At 37.8% G+C, this 21,789-nt stretch overlaps 1 protein-coding gene across 5 annotated transcripts in view; it reads left to right on the forward strand.

The window, feature by feature from the left end:
* DROSHA (drosha ribonuclease III) overlaps nt 1–21,789 on the forward strand; it is a 119,041-nt gene that overhangs the window by 66,019 nt on the left and 31,233 nt on the right. For all 5 annotated transcript variants that reach the window (XM_073237518.1, XM_073237513.1, XM_073237520.1 and 2 more), the window contains 5 exons: nt 6,640–6,747; nt 7,575–7,713; nt 8,073–8,133; nt 18,057–18,116; nt 19,441–19,540. In XM_073237518.1, coding sequence (XP_073093619.1) covers nt 6,640–6,747; nt 7,575–7,713; nt 8,073–8,133; nt 18,057–18,116; nt 19,441–19,540 — 468 coding nt within the window. The remainder of the gene's footprint in view (nt 1–6,639; nt 6,748–7,574; nt 7,714–8,072; nt 8,134–18,056; nt 18,117–19,440; nt 19,541–21,789) is intronic.

The raw sequence follows: 21,789 nt of genomic DNA on the forward strand, positions 1-21,789 counted from the left end.
CCCTGGATAATTTGAATAACTGATGCCTGTGGACAGATAGACTCATACTTAGTTTTAAGGGAAAAAAGGCTGAGCACTTCTCTAAATCCTCAGGGAGGGGAGGTTCTTTGTTTCTTAGTTCACTGATGTAGAACCTACTGTTTATTAGTAATAATTGTGGGCAGGTTGTTGGCAAAATCCTTGTGACACTCTCTGGCTACAACTGGAGATACAGCTTGCTGTGATGAGACTGAGGTGGGATAACCTCAGCACCAGCATCTCAACTCTAGATGTTTAATTGTCCAACCAGAGAAGTTACCAGGTTGTGAGGAGGTTGGAAGACTACATGATTCCTCAACCAGTGTTAGGAGGAATGGAAACCTAGGGGTGGTCCTCTAGCCTGAAATAACATGGGAACTAAATGCAGACTTGAAACCATGTTTAGAGAAAAACTGTTGAGAGATTTTCTCTGTGTTGCTGCTGGTTAAGAGTGGATTCTGGGCAAAATGGAAGAAAATGCAAGAATTAAAACCTGAAACTCAAGTTTAAAAGTTCAGCATCATGACTCAGAAAAAGAACATCAGTATGTTGGTATAGGATCTATACTTTCAGAATGGGGTTTTGCATTTTGAACTGGTATCTTATAGAAGTAGATATTTGTACCCAGTGGTGTACTAGGGATGTGGTCCATGGAACTTAATCAACCAAATCATAAGAATGGAGAATGGATAAATGTGATACACAGAGATGTCAAAAAAGGAGCAAAGAATCCTCACCATTATGGTCATATAACCAGCAAGGGGCTCATACCAAACTGTGGACACTCCACCTCATTGTGCAAAATATGGAGGCATGGTGCCTGAAGAACTACTGTTGGTCTTGAGAAGAAATTTGAGTAGTGGTGGTAGGTGTTTGTACTGAGTAGACAGAGAGTTTATTTGGACTAATTAATAGCTGTGCTGTCTTCCTACAGTGACTGTCTGGACTAGGGTGGAGGACAGCAATGTGTTACCAAATTAACGGATACTCTCAATCAGTGATTTATCAGGGGATGACTGAATAGCGAAAAGAAGAATCTTTTCTGTGGTTAAGAGGTTTTTGACTCACATTGAAGGAAGTATTTTCTAAGTTAGAACTCGGGAGAGAAAAAGGAACCTCTGAGAAACATATGGCTTCACAGTTATTCTTAACAAATTTTGGGAGCATGTGAGATACTTTTTTTTTTTTTCACTGGAGAATATAGTGCTTCTTAGGAAGGAAAGGAAGGAGATTTTGCTTAAAGCTAACTGCCCTGATAGAGAACTTTTAGTATTATATTTTTATTATAAAAATTCCAAATATGTACAAGATTAGAAAGAAAAGTGTGCTGAACTCTCCGTACTCATCGCACAGCTTCAGCAGTTACCATTTCTGTGATACCAGATAATAGTCCATGTTCCCATTTTCCTGATTGTCTGTTACATTTATTTCAGTCTGCTTGAATTGGGGTCCAAGCAAGATCCATACATGGTAATTAGTTGATGTTTTTTAAGTCTCCTTAATCTGTGGGTTCTCATTACATTTCTTCTCTTTGTTTTCCTTGAAAATTTTGAAAGAAACTGGATCATATGTGCTGTAAAGTCCTAAGATCCAGTCAGGGTTTTGCTGATTACAACCTTATGGTGTCACTTAACACATGCGTCTGTCCCTTGTGTTTCTTATAAATTCGTAGTTAGATCAAAAGTGTACTGTCCAGTATAGTACCTCTGGCCTCAAATTGCTCTTTAAATTGAAATTAATTGAAATTATGAAATTGAAAAACTCAGTTCCTACTTGTCCTAAGAACACATTGTAACAGCTCAGACACAGAATATTTCCATCATCATAGTTCTATCGGATAGTAGTGATCAGATTTAAGTTCATTTTTTTGGTGCAACTTTTTCATAGGTAGTGGTGTGGTCTCTTTTTGTCTGTGTGACATTATTAGTCATTGGATCATGATGAAACCCAGGAATTCTGTAGGGACTGCCAAAGTGGTATTCTTTCTTTCTGCATTTATTAGTTAGAATACTTTTAAAAAGAATCTTCCCCTCATCAACTATTTAATTACTTTGAGGTACAGACCCATATAGGAAAAAACAAAAAAAAGTACTCATTTGATTTATTCCATAACATATAAACAGTAGTCCCAGAATAACAATATTAATGGTACCACAGCAGTATGTTTATGGAAAGTAGTTGCTTGTTTGGGGATATTCCTTTTTGTAATTATCTCAAGGTATAATCCTATCAGGCATATATATTCAGATTACTGTGTTATAAAATTGCTTGGGCTTATGCCACAGACTGGATGCACAGACCCATTGGTTTCATTTTCGTTTGACTTTTGATTTTAAGGGTTCCTTTTAAAAATTAAATATAGTTTTATAATTATGCATGATATTTAACTGTGATTCCAAAATCGTATTTGCAAAGACCAGAATGTTTTTAAAAATCAAACTCCTATCTTTGTTCCTTCTACCCTGTTCTTGCCACCTTGTACCTCCAAATGTAACCATCTTTTAGAAATGATTTAATTTTTTCCATTTCAGTATAAACAAATGCATACACACACACAGGTTTATTTGGTCTCCCCTCTGTCAAGCTGTTTTCTGTTATGTGATCATTATGAGGTTTTGCCTTTTTTTCTTTGCACATCTCTTTTTGTATTTAAGAAGGTTTCTGTTTTTCTAATGGTTACCTTTATATGAACACATTTATAGTATAATTAAACTTTTCTCCTCCCTGTTTCTCTTTCTGTGTGTGTAGTGTGTATGTGTGTGTGTCTCCTATTGTTATTGAAAATAACTACTCTTTACCACTTTGCTCCTCTCTCTCACCCAGCATCTAATTTGAAGTGATAGCCTTTTACTGCAAGTGAATATCTAGGAGGCATGTAGCAAACTTGTCCTGCTTTTTAGGTGCTACTCATTCTCCCCTCATTTTCTGGTGGTTGTACTAATCTGTTGGAGTATTTAGCTATCTCCTATAATGTTGACCCACTTATGATTATCTACAGGTGAAAATAAATTTGAAGGTATTCACTAGGCCCTATGCCAATGACTGTCCCTTTTGTTTGTTTGTTTTTTAGTCATCCAAATTTTACTTAATAGATTCCTCAGGAAGGGCTCAGTGAAGCAATCAATAATCCTTGAGTTCCTATGTGTTCCTAACAGTTTGTCTTTGAATATACAGGCCACTTAAAATAGATGTGAAGTCTGCAGTTACATTTTCTTTCCTTAATATCTTAAATATGTTCTCATTGTTTTCTTCTATAAAGTATTGAAGTCAAAAGTGTGATAACAATATAAGTTTTATAGGTGACTTGGTCCTTTCGTCAGTGCCTAAAGGATTTTTTTTTACCTTAAAAACTAGCAATAGTTTTACTAGAATATATTTCCGCTCTTTTTTTGGTTAATTTTTCAGTGCCTTTTCAGTACATACTTCAAAGTTGTCTTTTATCTCAGGTCAGTTTTCTTGAATTGAACATTGTATTATTTTGTTCTATTGTTTTGATTTTCTTCTTTAAGGACTCCTATTATTTACATCTTGTATCTTCTTTGCTTTTGTGGCTATTATTTTCTCTTGAATTTTTTTTTTGATTTTTTGATTTTTCTTAAAGTTTTTCTCTTTTCCATCTTTGTTTCTCAAAGGTGCTATTCATTGGTTAATATGCTGTTGTATTCTTTATTTTTAGTCTATATTGAAATGGTTATTTCTTTTTATGTCTTTCCCGTTCACTTCTTCAGTGTGTCACTTCTTTTCACATCTTCCTTCCAATCATTCATTTCTTGGAGTAATATAATATTTATTTGTAGCTTTCTTTTATCGTTCCTATTGCTGTTTTAATTTTGTTTAGCTTGTTTTGAAATATTAGGTTACAACTTTCATCTGTTTTGTTGGCATGTTTTTCTGGCTTTTCTTTTTTAATTTAATTAGAGGGGTCTTATTCTATTCCTTTTCTCTATTTTCTTATAAAGTCCTTTTGTGGGATTTGTCATGATTCTTTTCTGTTGCTCTTTAAGTTAAATAATGTTAAGTAAGTTAAATAAGTGAAAAATTTTCCTGCAATTTTAGGAAGGAACCATAAGCCAGACTAGCTATTCATGGTTCTGGGGCCCTTCCTTCTGTTGTTTTTGCAAAGTGATAAAAATACATGGCCTCATAATTTCTGGGACCTGCCCCATTTGCTTCCCTGCTCTATTTTTATCTAGACTTTCTTCCCTATGCCCTTTATTGTTCCTATCCTGCTTAAATGTGGCTTTTAATACTGCACTTTCTTCACACTGTGGGGCTTTACCCAGGAAGGGAACTTCAGTTTTAACTTTTGAGCACATATAGAGCCCTGCTCCTCTGGCACTGTCCCCTTGTACTCACTCAGAGCCCTCTCCAGTCTTGGTCATATTTCCAATAAATACATGTTAATTTAGGGGATCTTTATTCTCAGGGTCATCAGAATCCCTATTGCTTTCCCTGTTTTTTCTCTTTCACAGTTGCTGAGACCACATAGGTCTTGGTCTTCACCATTCTTACTTAGATAGATGTTCATGTAGATACACTGTTGTCTAGATTTTATGTATATATTGTTCATAGGTCTATTTTGCTAATCTAGTTGCTTTGTTTTTATGGGAGAATTTGAATAGATTTTGAAACTGTACATTGCCATTTCCTTACAGTCTTCCAAAGGAGATTTTTTTAAGTAAAAACAGTTGCCAGGCATGAATGAAAGGGGAGAGAGATGCTTAGTGATGTATTTCAACATTGCAAAGATTGACAATTTAAAAAACTGAGTTAAAGATTTAACAATCTTAAAGATATTGAGACTTTGTTCTCTTGGATATAAGATGGATGTGGGTCATATATACCGTTCCATAGTATTCACAAGAAACAGACTTAATTTGGAAAGACAAACTGGCTCTCTTTGAAGCAAGTTTAGAAGTGGTGAAGGAACTTAAAGCTGTTTCACGTGAGTAAAGGTTAGAGGAAATAGACTTAGGTTAGCTAAGAGAAGATGTGGGGACTTTACCATTAAATGTATTTTGTTTGTCTCCAGTGGGTAGAACTTAGTTCAAAAGTGTAAACCTCCAAAGAGACAGATTTGGACTTAATGTTAATAATAATTTTCTAATAATTAGAGTACTCTAAAGAGGGTGTTATTTTCTTGTCAGGTAATGAGTCATCTTACTTTTGAAAGATAGTTGTACTGCATAGTCTTCATGACCCATCCACCTTGAGATTTTAGCATCAACTCCCTGAGTGCCCTGAAATTTAAATGGCTGGAGAACTATATTATATTCTGGCTGCATATTTTATTTCCATATTATTGTGTTTTTTAATGCAGCCTTTATGGAAACAAAGTGGGCAAAGTGCCATCAATTAATATCATAATGGCATATCTCTCAGAAGCCCTTGGGGTCAAAAAGAGTATCTTCATTTTTTTATCTTCCACAACTATTGTAAGCCTTGCGCATAGAAGTGCTCAATATTTATTTATTGAATTGAACACAAAGAAAGACTTTCTGTTGATTAGAGATCCTGTTTGGGAGAACTAATCTTTCATTGTAAGTTAATAATACAGGAAACTGATTTCTATAGTTTTAGGCAAATACATTTTCATATATTTTTAAACAATGCCAGTTTAAAGTACTTAAAAGACTTAAAATGATGTAAAGCATATGTCAGTTATTTTGTGGGCTGTGCCCATTCTCCAGGTTCTCATTTATTAGAATGATCCCATAATGCTCTTGAGTTCTAGAGAAACATAAAAAATAAAGAAAAAGGTATACCTTGCATGAAATCATCTTCCAATAAGGAATCTGTAGTGAAATGAAAAGCGATTAGAAACAAAAATGAAATTTCTGTGTCCTCAGGTAACTTAATACATTGGTAGTTTTATAAAAATTATCCTCAGAATGTTAGATCATTAAGTGTTAACCTAGAATGGCCTTTCAAGGTCACCCAGCTAAGTTCTTACCTGGAGCATAGTGATTGGGCTTTAGGAGTTGGTGAACACATTAAAATTGCATATAATTTTTGCATGTTTGTGCACATAGGCATTTTTCTGGGGAAAAGAGTCATTTTCCTTAGGCTCTTAAAAGAGTCTTTACTCTGACAAAGTTCTGGAATTTATGAGTCCTAATCCATTCCCTTAGAGTTAAAGATAGACAAGGAGGCACAGAAAGTCTTACGACTTCCTTGAGGTTACTCTGCTGAGTGCTGACAAGCCAGAGCTCATTCCTAGTTGAATGAGAACTTACAGGCCTTATTCTAAGCCTTTTTTTTATATTTGCTCTTTTAGTCCTTTTAACTGACCTTGAAAGTAGTTACACTGGTTATCCCCACTTTACAGGGAGGAAACTGAGACAGAGAGGTTAAATAACTCACCCAAGTCCCATGTTGAATGAGTGGCAGCAGGATTTGAATCTCTGCATTCTGATTCCAGAGACTATACCCTTAATAACTATGCTCTTATCTCCCCTCTTAGAGGATTTGCCAGGATGCTATATAGCCAGTAAACTGTTCCAAGACTTTGTGAGATGGAATTTGTGATGTAAAATGGTTCTTATTCATTGTAAAATAAATGAAGCGTTTTTATAAGTTTTTATGGAGTTAAACATACTGAAATTTTTTTTTTTCCCCTAGCATGCGATGATGCTGCCTGTTTTGACCCATCATATCCGTTACCACCAATGCCTAATGCATCTGGACAAGTTGATAGGATATACTTTCCAAGATCGTTGTCTGTTACAGGTAAGAATTACTCTCCTGTACACTCAGATAATAACAAGAAAGGAGTAATTCATCTTGCAGGTTACAAATGGAGCATTGAGACTCTCTGTTCTGGAAGATGATGAGGCTGTTTAGAAACAGCTCTCTCCATTACTCTACTTTGGGTTGCCACTTTCAAACCCTTTTTCTTACATTTTTTTAGAGGCTGTTCCTAAAGAAATAGACAAAAGCTAAAATTTGCCTGTCAAACATCAGCCTCTCCTTTCAGCTTTTCTTTCTTTATGACTTTCCAGGTGCTGAGTATTCTAATTCTCTGAAAGACTTCGATTTTTTTAGGTTTGTTGTTTCAGAAGAGGGCTTGAATTAGAGCTGGAAATTTGACATTGGAGGGGATAAAATGGAATGATCAGGGTTTAAAATACAACTGGGATGATATGAAGATAGTGCTTTTATGCTGAGTTTTTTTTTTTTTCCTTCCTTCTCTTTTTTTTTTTTATTTTGGTATCATTAATCTACAATTACATGAGGAACATTATGTTTACTAGACTCCTCCCATCACCAAGTCCCCCCCACAAACCCCATGACACTCACTGTCCATCAGTGTAGTAAGATACTGTAGAGTCACTACTTGTCTTCTCTGTGTTGCACAGCCCTCCCCATGACCACCCACCCCCACATATTATACATGCTAATTGTACTGCCCTTTCTTTTTACCCCTCCTTATCCCTCCCTTCCCACCCATCCTCCCCAGTCCCTTTCCCTTTGGTAACTGTTAGTCCATTCTTGGGTTCTGTGATTCTGGTCTATGCTGAGTTTTTAAGACTACGCTTACTTTATTGGAATTTTAGCTGGCCATGACTCACCCGAGTCATCACTTAAATTTTGGAATGAATCCTGATCATGCCAGGAATTCTTTATCTAATTGTGGAATTCGGCAGCCCAAATATGGAGATAGAAAAGTTCATCACATGCACATGCGGAAAAAAGGTATATATATTTTGATTCTGCTTTCTTGTTTAGGCTTGTGTTCCCTATTGTAAAGTAAATCTCTACCAGGAATAGTTCCTGGTGACTGTTCTATAGTGTCATTCTTTAGTGCTTCTTGACCCATGTATAATAACATTTACTTTGAGCAGAGCATTATAAGAGCAGATGAATTTTTTAGAAAAATTTCTTTCTCCTATCAAGTGTTTTAAGTAACCAAGTTGATCGTACTTACAGACATGCAGATATTAAACCTTTCAAAGTAAAATTGGGGTGAGATAGATAATTATTATTCTATATGTTATATCATGGTCCTGGAATGGTTCTAATAGTATTTATTTGTGTATCATTTTTTTAAATAGGAATTAACACCTTAATAAATATTATGTCACGCCTTGGCCAAGATGACCCAACTCCCTCAAGGTAAATAGCTTAAAAATATCATTATTGAGATATAATTCACATACCACACAATTCACCCTTTTAAAGCATATAATGCAACAGTTTTTAATATGTTCACCAAATGCTGCAACTTCTTAACTACCATTTAACTGTAGAACATTTAAATCATCCCCAAAAGAAACCCCATACTCCCCATTTCCCCTCAGCCTGCCTGGCTCTAAGCAACCACCACTCTACTTTCAGTATATTTACAATCTTAATGGATTTGCCTATTCTGCATGTTTTGTATAAATGGGATTGTACAATATAGTTCTTTGTGACTGGCTTCTTTTACTTAACATGTTTTCAAAATTTACCCATGTTACAGTATGTATCAATACTTCATTTATTTTTATTGCCAAAGAATATTCCATGGTATGGATATGCCATATTTTATTTATCCATTCATCAGTTAATGGGCATTTGAGTTATTTCCACTTTTTGACTAATATGAGTGATGTTGCTGTGAATATTTGTGTGTAGGTTTTTGTGTGATACATGTTTTTGATTTTTCTTGTGTGTGTATGTAGGTGTAGAATTTCTGGGTCATATGGTAACTCAGTTTAACCTTTTAGGGAACTGCTGGACTGTTTTCCAAAGTGGCTGTACCATTTTATATTCTTAGCAGCAGCATATAAAAATTCTGATTTTTTCACCTTTCCCAACCCTTATTATTATCTGTCTTTTTGAGTCTAGCTATACTGGTGGGTATGAAGTATTATCTCATTGTGATTTTGTTTATTTCTCTGGTGAATAAAGATGTTGAGCATCTTTTTGTGTGCTTATTGGTTATTTGTATCTATTCAGATCTTTTTCCCATGTTTAACTGGGTTATTTTTTGTTGAATAGCGCTCATTTTTTTGTATATTCCAAATATTATCAGTATATGACTTGCAGTATTTTTTCTCATTCTGGAGATCATCTTTTCTTTCTCTTAAAGATGTCATTCAAAATAAGTTTTCATAAAGTCCAATTTAAAACTTTTCCTGTTGGTGCTTTTGGTGTCATGTCTAAGAAACCATTGCCTAATAAAAGTCACAAAGATTTACATCTGTTTCTTGTAAGAGTTTAATAGCTTTTGTCTTATATTTAGATCTTTGGTCTATTTTGAGTTAATATTTATTTATGGTATGATGTTGGGGTCCATCTAGGCACCTTTGTTGAAAATCAATTGGCAGTATATATGAATTTTTATTTTGGGGCTCTCAGTTCTATTCTATTGGTTTATATATTTATCTTTATGATAATACCACATTGTCTTAATGATTGTAGCTTTGTAGTAAGTTTTGAAATCAAAAAGTGCAATATCTCTTACGTTTTTCTTCTTTTTCAAGGTTGTTTTGGTGATTCTGGATTAGTTTATCAATTTTTGCAAAGAAGCCCACTAGGATTTTGCTGAACCTGTAGATCAATTTGTGAATGATTATTATCTTAATATTAAAAGTCTTCTGATCCCTGAATATTGACTGTCTTTACATTTGTCTAAGTCTTTAATTTCTTTCAATAATGTTTCATAGTTTTTAGTTTTTTGTTAAATTTTGTTAAATATACATTTTATATTTTTTGTTATATTTATTACTAAATATTTTATTCTTTTTTGATGCCATTATAAGTGAAATTGTTTTCTTAATTTCATTTTAGATTGTTCATTGCAAGGGTATAGAAATACAATAGATTTTTGTATATTAATTTTCTATCTTGCAACTTTGATGAGCTCATTTGTTAGCTCTAGTAGTTTTTTTAGTGGGTTCTTTAGGATTTTCTATATGTGTGATCATAACAACTACAAATAGAGTTTTGCTTTTTCTGTTCTAGTCTGGATGCCTTTTATTTCATTGTCTTAACCTAGTCTCCTTGGCTAAAGCCTCTAGTACAATACTGAATAGAAGTGATGAAAGCAGATCTTGTCTTCCTAATCTTAAGGGGAAAACATTTTTCACCATTGAGTATTATGTTAGCTGTGGGTTTTTTGTAGGTGTCTTTTATCAGGTTAAGGGAGTTCTGTTCTCTTCCTAGTTTGCTGAATGGTTTTATTGTGAAAGTGTGTTAAATTTTGTTAAATACATTTCTGCATCTATTGAGATGATCATGTTTTTTTTGTTTTCTTTTTTTTCATTTATTCTACTCATGGTATATTATGTTAATTGATTTTTGGGTGTTAAACCAAACTTGGCTTTTCTGGGACACATCCTGCTTGATCATGATATAATTCTTCTTATGTGCTACAAATTCAGTTTTTTAATATTCTGTTGATGATTTTTGTGTCTATGTTCTTCAGAGAGATTGGTCTGTAGTTTTCTATTCCTGATGAATGATATTCTTGTCTGGTCTCATCACTAAGATAATACTGGCCTTATATAATGGCTTGGGAAGTGTTACATGTTAGCTTTCCTTATTTTATTTCTTGATTTTAAAAGATACCTTCATATTAATATTCTTACTTTTGGATGTCTTTGAGCCTCTGAAGAATCTGGAAAGGAATTAGATTGGGTCTATATAAACTGAATATTTGATGTTGTTCTAGGAAGCTTTTCTTTGTGTGTGAAGTACAGCAGGTTATATTTTGAAAGCCACTAGAGGAGATTGTTTGAGGTCAGCTTTCTTTTAAAAATGGGAAGTTGAGAAGTTGAATAGCCAGGTTGGTCCCACTTGAGATCCAGACTAGATGGGTTAAAGGCGGGTAGAGCAGGGTGAGGAGTAACAGAGCTGAGACAGCTGCCGCACCTGATGACTGACCTCCACAGTGAGAGAATGCCCAGCCAAAGCTGGCACAGCTTCCTTTTGTACCTTTTTCTTCATATATTACTTTGTGTTTTAGATTACCGTGCCTTTAGTTGCTCTTTTGAGGTTATCATAAATCAAACCGTCTACCTTTTCAATCAAGTGCTTAAAAAAAAAAGGCAGAATGAAACTTTAAAATTCTAGTTTGAAGGTGATCATACGCCTCACTATGGTATTCTGTGAGAGTCTAAGATCAGAAGAGAACTGTCTAATTAACAGAGTCCTTAATCACACCCTCAGGGACATAGTGGCAATCGCTTCTTTTTGCTCTGCCATATTCTAGAATCTCCGTATGACCAGTGGCACGGTTTGATAAGTGGAACCCTGAACTCTGCATAGTACCTTTAGCAAGGCTACATACACTATGGACACATAGAGAGCATGGGTTTAAATTATCTTTGTCTCCTGTCTCCCAGCCCCAGTTGTTTGTGTGGAAAGTACATCTTTTGATAGCATTGTTCAGACCTCATGATTTGTTTTCTTTTGCTTTCTTACCATGGCAAAAAGGTTGATGTCTGAGAAACTGTGTTCTTTTTTGAATTTACCATTTTGAAAATATACCACTGACAGAGAATAAACAAATAATTTCTTTTGCCCTTTGACTCCTGGCCTTAGTTGCTTGTGTTGAGAACTTGCTGTGCGTCTCATCTTTTTGCTGATGCAGAGGTGACCTCAAGTTTTTGCTCAGGAAGAGCTTCATAGCCTTGGCAGCCAGGTCTGCTGCTACTTGACTGCAGCTGTCTGGTGGTCCCAGCTGGGCACAGCCCTGGGCACTGTCTTTAAGCTGCATGCAGGTCCAGGGTCATTAATCCAGTGCCTTTTGAGTGTGAGGCAGTTTGTAGGTATTTTAGAGGATCCAAGGGCAAGTAAGACAGAGCCCCACGCCCCAGGAGGCTTTACTGCCTGGGGTGGGGTAAGGGTGCTGTAAACTTAAATAACTTAATGTCAGGCAGACTCTGCTGAGCACTTCAGTGAAGGTCAAAAATAAAACACCCAAGACTGCTGTGGGGCTGAGAACAGCTCTGGCTGTTATCTAGGGATTCTGGGTTGGTTTTATACTTTGCATTTGAATAATTGAGTTCACTGGAAATGGTTGGTCCTCACCCCTGTCTGTATCTTAGTCTGCTGTTATAAAGTGGGATGCAGTAGTCCCTGCTTCTTGGAAGTCGTCTGTGTATCATTGAAGTGAACACTGTGAAATTATGAGTGTTAGTTGTGATCATATCTCCTCCCAAGTTAGCTTGCTCAGAATTTTAGACTTGAGAAAAGAAAGGGAGCAAGTGAAGCCGTAGGTTGTTTTTGTTTGGGCAATCTGTTTCTGGCACTGATGGAAGTAGAAAGGTGGAGGAGCAAGGCAGGCAGCGGGGGGAGCTGAGAGGAGAAACTAGGGCTTGAATTCTTCTCCTGGTCCCTCCCTCCCCTGCCCATTCTGCAGTACAAGTAGTGACAACTTCCCCACAGACAATTTTCCCCACAGACAGCCTCTGCTGTTGGTCATCTTGCTATTCGAGGAAGCCTAGGTCCCTGTTCTTAGTTGCAACCCACTTGAAAGCTTTCTGTGACATCTCATTAATTTCTGAATACATCTGAACCTCCCACCTGGCCATCCTGGCACCTATGGCCTGGCCTCAGACCCCTCTTCCAGGCACATCTTCCTCTTCCCTGCAGCTCTCTACTCACCCGCAAGACTGAGGGGCTGACTGCTGACAGGCCTACTCTCCCTTCCCTGCGTGCGGCAGTCATTGGGCAGTTGCCCCTGGAATGCCCTTGTGACCCTGTGGCATCCTGCCCACTTCTTGTTGGTGTTTGTTTTGTGGTGCCTATTCTAGTTCTTCTGTGTATTACTATTGTGTTATGGGCTGATTTTCTTTATGTAAGCCTTTGAAAGGTCTGTGGGCCCACTCTTTTTTTTATTTTTTATTTTTTATTTCCTTTCCTTTTGTAACTAGTGCCTTTCACAGAGGAGGGGCTCAGTAAATAAGTATTAAAGGAAAGCCTGCCATTCATGATATTATTTTTATCCCAGTTTATTTACTTGTTGACTAGAAACAGGGAAATTGGGGCATTAAGGAGGGTCATGGTCAGAGCCTTCAGCCAGGGTTTGAAAGGCTGGTCAGCATCTTTACTGAATCTGATTTGGGATCAGCTAGGATTTACAAAAAGGCAGGAAGATTTAAAATTAATAAATAAAAATCTGTCTGCCTATCAAAAACACTAAATAATTAACTTTCATCATGGCATCATCTCAAGTGAATACTTCACCCATAATTTTAAAAAGTGTCACTGTTTAAGCACATAAATCTCAGTTGTATAGTTGTATTTAAGTCATGCAAATTATAGTGAAATGTTACTACAGAAAGGGTCTCTGAAGGATTAGGCCTTGGTGTCATTCAAGCAGTCTGTATAACATCAGTAAGACCTTTGGGAAAGAGAGATCAGAAGACTAGTAATGGAAAAATGAAAGAATCAAGCAGCCTTGATTTGTTTTGTTTTTTGATTGGTAGAGTAATTGCCAGACACAATATATAAGAATCTGTTGGATCAACAAACACATATGGACTATTTATTAATACCTTTTTAAAGAATGGTTGTTACAGAATATATTTTCAATCAGTTATATGTAAGTATTCTACATTAAAGACATAATAACAACTTGCATTAAATATATATGAATTCCACTGAGTGAATTTACTGACTTAAGTGCTTCAAGTAAATCCCAGAAATGCTTAACCTGGGATCCATGGGTCTAGTGAGTCAGCTCTAGTAGCTCTGTGACCTCTCCTTCCCACAAATGTCCAGGTAAATGTCATGAATAGAAGGAATTCCTGAATTAGGTGGCAGTTTCCACTGAACATCAAGGCTCCTTCTAGTTTTACTCTACCAGTCACTGTTCGGGGCTTAGAATGAAAAGGTGAGAAAATGTTGTCTGTACCCTAGAATACCAAGGGTAATAGCTAGAATTATTGTGGCCCCTCCCAAGATGGTTTTCCATGGAGTAAATGACACTTTACAGTAACTACTGTGATAGGGAGACTGTTATGTTTTATAAAGTGCTTTGAGTTCTTCAGAAATGTGCTGTATAAATGTTATAGTTAATGTAGATTTTGTAATGCCTTTGTTGAATCAGTTCTCAAAAACAAATGGACTGTTTACTGCTCAGTACACATCTCATCTTGGAGCTTGCTAGTATTTACAAAGGGGGTGATTAAGGAAAGTGTAAACAATGGAAGAAGGAAGAAAAGCTTTGCTACTGCAGTCGGCAAGGACTGGCAGTTTACTCTGATAAACCATTGGATTTTTTCAGACAGACCATTGGAGTAGGAATTGCCCAGGATAATAATAAACTAAAGTGATATTTAATCCCCATTTTTGTTTGTGGCTCATTGCCAGGGCTTAGTCACAGTGTAGCTACAGAAAAGCATATGCTGGATATGAGCAAATTATTTTAATGGATGGCAGACTCACTATTGAATAAACCTGTTTAGAACTGTGACCTTGTATTTTAACATACTGAGTAATAGTCTAACTTTGTGGTTATTAAAATCCTAGACATAGTTCTTGTTTCCCTGAAAGTTTATAAAAGAAATTAAAATTTACGCCAGTATGACTTCATTCAAAATAGTATATGACTCAAAGCAGCTATTATTCTCTGACTAGATGTCTTATTATTTTTTAACAAAGGAAAAGACAAACCAAATATGGTTCATTTCTATCCCAGACCCCTGCCAGGGTTTCTTGCTTTCTATGTTACGTAGATTTTCCTGTATAGTACTTTTAACTGTTGGGAAGAAAATAAAGTATCTACCATAGAAAATTCATTTTTGTTTTACTCTTGTGGAAAAGAATAGGGAATAGTAATTTCTCTCTTTTTAAAAACTCACCATTTCTTTCTTAGTTCCTGTCATTTCTCAGGATAGCAGCTTATTAGGTTTCATGAAATTCAGTTAGCAAGAGGTCTTGGGGGTTAACATCATCTTACCATTATATAATGCCTCTCTTCCTTGATACTTTCTCTAGGAATTATGACAGATGTTTTTGGAGTTCTGGTGTATTTGACAGAAAACAAAATTCGTAGTACTGAATAGCTTCTAAAAGTTTTTTTCTTAATACAATGTTTTATACTCCACCATGGAACTTTTTAATCATTCTTGGCTAGTAGAGAAGCAACAAAAAAAATGTCTTTTAAAATCTAGTATGTTTTTGGTAAGAATAACAAAAAATAATTTTCAGACCTAATGTTTGTTTTCTTTTTAGTTATTTTTTTTTTTTAGTAAACTGTTAGATGATGAATTCTTCACCATAGACATAAATATTCTCTTTCTTTATTTCCTTAATTTTCCATTTTGACCACTAACTGCTTGCCAGAATGCCTTTTTCACATAAGGCTACAAATTGAAATAAGGGTTCAGAATCACTTCTTGCTTAAATATTTCTGGTTTTCTCCTATTACATTTATTTTCTCTTTTAAAATTTAAAATGTGGAGTAATGGCAGGGTAATAAACTACTACCTGGGATAATGGTAGAAGTATAAACTTATGAAATACATGAAATACCATAAAATTGAGCTCAAATTACCAAGTAGATGAGTTAGTGGTCAAGAGTCATTCAATTTACAAATATTTTTTATTTTCTACATATATTGAAACTATAGGGAAACGTTAAACATGGAAACTAAACTGGCGCACATGAAACAGCACAATAAAAGTTAGTAGGTAGTTTTTCCATAAATTGAGCAATTGACATATAAGACCTGTGGCAGTGGGGTTGTGAGCATCTCCCGTAGAGGTCTCCCAGCTGGCTTTCCGAATGCGCAGGGCTTGGGAGAGGTCAACAGTGGGGGGGAGGAATGGTGTGTCTGGTGCAGAGCAGAGAGTGGTTAACTGAGAGTTCTCAACCACTGAAAGCAGATAAAATGGGTGGGTGAGGCTGGATTAGATAAGGAATGGCTGTGAAAGCCAGACAGGTTTGGACTTGACAGTCAGCTATGGAATTTTTTCAGAAACTAAGGGTCAATGTCAGAGATAGTTAAGGACACCCCCTAGGGGCAGGAAGGCGAGCCCCTGCTCAGGCCTGAGCCTGTCCCTGGCCTCCTTTGCTCACGACCCACGGCCTCCACATGCCCTTCTTTCCTCCTCACCGTGGTCACAGTCCTTTCTGGTTCCTCCCATGACCATTCCCCTTGCCACTGCTGACCCTAAGCAAGCGCTCGGGTCTTCTCATATGTGGCCCCAGCCAGCACTCCCGGCCCGCTGTACTCAGTCAGGTCGGTCTCCACCACTTCCTAGATACTGTCCGTCAGTGGCCCCAGCAGTTCCTCAGGGCTGAATCAGTGCTCTCTTCTCATCTTACTGGAATCTCTTTCTTTCTTGAAACATCTTCTTCTCTTTGACTAGAGGGTGGTACTGGCCTCCTTTTCCCCACCTCTTGGACCAGCCCTTTTCCTTTGCTGGAAGCCCCTCGGCTTGACACTGTGCCACTCCCCGGGCTCCATCCCGGGCCCCTTTCCTCCAGCTGCATCCTCTCCTTAAGTACTGTCACCCGATCCCATCGCCTGGAATCCTGTCTGAACACCAACCACTCCTGAAGATTTAGTACCAGCTTTGACCTTGCCCATAAACAGTAGGTTGATATTGAAAGGGTATCGCCGTGACTCTCCTTGCCCCAGAATGACTCAGGAAACACGGGCCCATGCAAGAGATTTTATTATCTGAAAGAAAATGGCTGCCCCCAGAGAGAGGGAGCAGCAGCTCGTGGGTGAGGAAGCACGTTTTTAAGGAGTAGGGGTAGGGTGTGTTCTGCATTGGTGATTGGATCTTAAGGGGTGGGGGTCTTACCATGCCAGAATTTGCCTTCAGATATATCTGACATTTAGTGTATTTCTCCACTTGAGTGTCTTATGGACATTTCAAAGTTCATGTGTCTAAAATACAGCCCCTGCTTCTCCCCAAACCTGCTCCACTTTTGGTGTCCCCTCATAGTCAATGGTACTGCCTTTCACCGACCAGGTCAGCCAGAATCTAGGCATTGACCTCATACTTTCCGTTTGCTTAACTTCTGTATCCCAACAATCCTTTTCTGCTCTGTCTCCAAAATGTGTTCCAAATGTGTTTCTCCCCTCCTGCACCATCACTCCCCCCCCCAGCCTAAGCCTCTGTCCTCTCTCACCAGGATGGTGCAGTACCCTCCTCTTCCCTGCACGTGTTCCCTGCACAGCGGCCCTGAAACCTAAATCAGATCATGTCGCATCTCAGCTTGGCCAGATAGTGGTCCACTGTAGCTCTGCTGGACTTTCTGAGAGGTTCTCCGGGGGCTGCCTTCCTGACAGGGGTTGTTTCAGCCTTGGACTCAGATGGGAGAAGCTTAGCCTGTGAGATGCGCCTTCATCGGTCATAAAGATATAAATAAGTGTGATATGCATTGAGAGGGGAAGTATTAGTGCTGATGAGAAGAATCAGGCAGGGATTCATAGAGAAACGAACATTTTGCCAGACTTTGAGGGATGAGTAGGTGTTCAGTGTGGCTCAGTACACGGGGGGAGATGGTGGAAAGCTCTAGGAAGGCAGAGCAGGGCCTGCACAGAGGCACCAAGTCTTGAATGGCATGCCCTTTTCAGAGAGTACCAGGCAGTTTTGGAGCAGGAGCCCAGCACACAGGTGAGAGAGGATAGCAGTGGCTAACCACACTGTAAAGGTGTGTTGGGCCTATTCTGAAGGACCTTGGATGCCAGGTTAGGTTCCAAGTTTAGGCAGTAGGAGCTGTCTTGAGGGCATTGTGCTAAAACATTCTTCAGAGTTCTGATCTAGCTCTCTGTGGAATGCGATCTTCTTACCCTCACCCATCTGACAGCAGTGTGGAAAGAGTCACAATTGTCAGAGTGTATCTCCTTGCTTTTGATCTGATTCCCAGGGGAAGGAAGCCCCCTGCTGGAATGCCTGGCCTCATAGTTAGGTGGGGTGCTCCTTCCCTCCCGTACCTCCCGTGAAGGTGGGAGTGCTCTTGATTGTGAGGAATAAAGTAGGGTAGTTTGGTTGCTAAAGGAGCTAATCCTCATACGTCTTTTTCTGGGAGAAGAGAGGAAGGGAATGTAAATGTTTGCTAAATGATCTTTTTAATTATCCTGTAGGATTAATCACAACGAACGGTTGGAGTTCCTGGGGGATGCTGTTGTTGAATTTCTGACCAGGTAAGGAGGTTTTTCTGCTGTTCCCCAATAATTACACTTTATAGGTAACATACTTAACACATTACCTTCTTTGTAATTAGCCAAATAAGGCATTGAAGTACTATGTATTTCATTTCTTCCGTAGAGCTTAAAGCTGCATGTCTGTGGCTCTTGCCCTGATAACTCGCACTCACTGATGCTGTAATGAGCAGATTACAAGATGAAAGGCTAGTGTCCCTCTCCTGTCAAGTTTATGTTCAAGTTGCTACAGCCACAAGAGATCAGCTTGTCTTGGTCTAGATGCTGCAGAGCTTATATTCAATTTGTAAAAGAAAGGGTGATATTTTAAAATGTCATTTCATTTTCTAGGATTTGTCTTTGATCCCTTTCTCACTCTTTCTGTCTCAAGGGAAGTAAAGCTTACAAGTAATTTTAATGACGAGATTTGGTGGTGGTGGGGTCGGTGCATGTGTATGTGTGTCTGTATGTGTTTTCTCTCTGGAAGTGTTTGAGGGTTCTTAATTTGGAAGTAAGAGGAGGGAAGTGCATTTTGTTTTCCTGTATTCACATAGTTTTTCTTTTAAAGGGACATATTTAACAGTGTCTTTTAAATAACACATGCTTCTCTTAGAACTATCCTGACATCTTTTTATGCTCTTTTCAGTCATTTCTTACCCTGAGAAGGACATAAGGAGGCAGAGGGCCTGCTCTCTGAGCCTGTTCTCACTTGTCACAGGACTAAACAAGCTAGGCTGCCCTGATCAACAGTGGATCTTAACCACTGGCATGAGATGCAGGAGAGAGCAGTTGCTGTTGTGGTCCAGCTTGATTTTCCATGTGACCTTCCCAATTCCCACCCTTTGCTGAGCACCCAGTTAGGCTTTCCTGAGGGCACAGCCAGCCATGTGTGCCATTTCCATCCTGTCCCTGTCCACACATGTCCAGAATGCACCCCACTGCTGCTGTGCTCAGGGCTCCCAGGCGTCTCTTCAGAGACCGCTCCTACACTGGTTTCCAGGCCATTTCAGAGTATCAGATAGCTTTGCTCTTAGCAGCGTGTGACCAGTTGTTCAGGTCTTTGTTGTCATGAGATTGCAGAGTGATCTTTTAATAGAAGAGAATATGAAAATAACTAGTGAATGTTGCTCTTTGGGTTTGAGCACATTCAGATATATCGAGCTTACTAGTTAACTTCCAAAGACTTAGTCAAAGCCTTTAGTTCAATTCAGCTGGTATCTATTGTGCAGATACTGTGTGTCAGGCCTTTTTCTGTGACTTTCTGACTTCATTTCTTAGACAGAATGTTGTGATGCATTTTTAATTATGTGCCCTTTTTGTTTTCCAGTGTCCATTTGTACTATTTGTTTCCTAGTCTGGAAGAAGGAGGATTAGCAACCTACCGAACCGCCATCGTTCAGAATCAACACCTTGCCATGCTAGCAAAGGTATGGCAGACATCTGAAATTTGTAGTGATGTCCAAGGTGCTCTCTCCAGCCTGTGAATAATTTTGCATTTGAATATGTAACTCTTTAGGGTTCATTAAAAGTTTAATATTTTATAGCCCAGGAAGGATTTTTTTGTTTGCATTTTAAGGATTCAGTCTTATTAGTTCTCTTACCTTCATGAGTTTCACAAGCAGCTAATGTACTCTATGGTGAGCTAACTTGATAACCAAAGAGGAAAAATTTGACAGATGTGCATGAGCAGAGTTAAACATTTGGGGATAGCGAACATGAGCGCAGAGCAAAAGAGGTGAAATATTTTGTATTTTCTCTTTGTGTAATATATTTCTGTATTATATTTGTTTTTCATTTACATTAAAAAGCAAAATTATGACTTTGGCTAGAATACTACAGGCCATTTATATACAAGGGATACCTTACACATCTTTAAGGATTTCCCCAAATCACAAATCTCAATAATTAGATTTAGGATTTAAGCTGTTGAGCCAGTCACACTGACTTAGCTGTTTGAACAGCAGACCCTTTTCTCAGTTTAGATTCACGGTAGACATTTTACTTACATTATGGCATTTGATGTCCCTGTCTCTGTGTGGTGCCTTATTGTAGTAAACTGTAACAGACCGAACGTGGGCACTGGCATTGGTCCTCAGGATTCCAGTCCACACCCCTCTTCTTACAAATGCAGGTGGGGTGGGCATCGATAAATCGTTGTTCTCATCTCCAGGCCTCTGCTTCCTCATCTGTAAAATGGAGCATTAGCCACACAGGGTGTGGTCTTGAGAACCAAATGAGTTTGGCATTTGAATTTTAATGGTTCAGCTTATAAAGTGCTTGACACATGTCTTTCATAGTAATCACCCAGACATGTGAATAAATTAGTAAGAGTTAGTTGTTTTATTTGCTTCTACTGTTGTTCTCATAAATCATTACATTTTATAGATCTATGGTTTAATCAGTAGTAGGGGGAACTGTAGTTTGTAAATCTCCAAACACCAGTGATCCACAGGAAAAGTTTTTGTGAATTTTCATGAATGTTGCTGTGTGAAAAATTTTTTCTTCATATGATAAGTGTTGAAATTTGATAGGAAAGAATTAATGAAACCCACTTTAGCTTTTTTTACTAGCTTCTTAATTTGATCTTGCTAAGACATTAATTATACTCAAAATGTGGTGAATTTTAGCCCTTGGTTTTTAGTAATAAAACCATTGTTTTATTTTATGTAAAATCCTCATCATAGTTACAGTGGTAGGCTTTGACCCAGTTTCAGTGGCATTTGAGAATGTAAGCAATGACACCTTAATGAGAAACTATAGGCAACAGGTATGCTAACTTGGTTTTAGGGCCTCACAATAAATGAAATTTTATAACTGCAGCATAGTTTTAAAACAATGTAAAATGGCTTCCACGTTTATTTGATTTAATTGATAATCTGCTTCCTGATAGTTCACATAAATATCCATTGAAAAGACATGTTAATAAGTAGTTGTCAAGCCCCTCCCACCATTGTTTTCTTTGCAGTTTAAGATATAGTGGAGTTGCATAATTATTTTTCAAACAGTTGTATGGAGGATATTTACAAAGTGGGGGGAATTGCCATAGCATGAAAACAAAACCTGTTACATAGCACACTGGGTGCTTTACAAAGCCATGAGTTACGACAGGGATGGCCAGTTTCTCCCTTCAGATTTCTGTGGGATCTTCCTCCACCCCAAATACTGCCATTCCCGTAGCATTCACCACTCATTTGTTCCAGCAGAAGGCAGTGGTGGTCTTGGCTGTCTAACTAGACCAGTGGTTCTTAAAGATTAGTTAAGGGGAAAATTTGATGGAGGATTGCTGCTGACCCCTTTGAGAATCTAATGAAAGCTGGAGGTCAGCTCTCCAGACAAATGAGCATTTTAACACATGCAATGCATAGTTGAGCACCACTCTCCTTTTTAAAAGTTCCACTAATATCTACATCAATAAAATAAAAACAAAGTTATAGAGCAGGGATTATGAGAAGTTGGTAAATTCATACATTCCAGAATAGTGCTTTGTAATATAAAATTTGGCTTGCAGTCTGCTCTCAGTCAGGGCTCTAGAGATAGCACACCAGTGGATTTTCCCAGTGAAGTTATGAAACAGATGAAATTTACATATTCTAGTATAAACTCTTGCACTTGGGGATCCATTTTTTAAAAGAGGTATTTTCTGCTGTTGTACTTGTGGTAGTCAGACCTCTTATTT

The sequence above is a fragment of the Manis javanica genome, chromosome 1, assembly GCF_040802235.1.
Source record: "Manis javanica isolate MJ-LG chromosome 1, MJ_LKY, whole genome shotgun sequence".
Taxonomy (NCBI): Eukaryota; Metazoa; Chordata; class Mammalia; order Pholidota; family Manidae; genus Manis; species Manis javanica.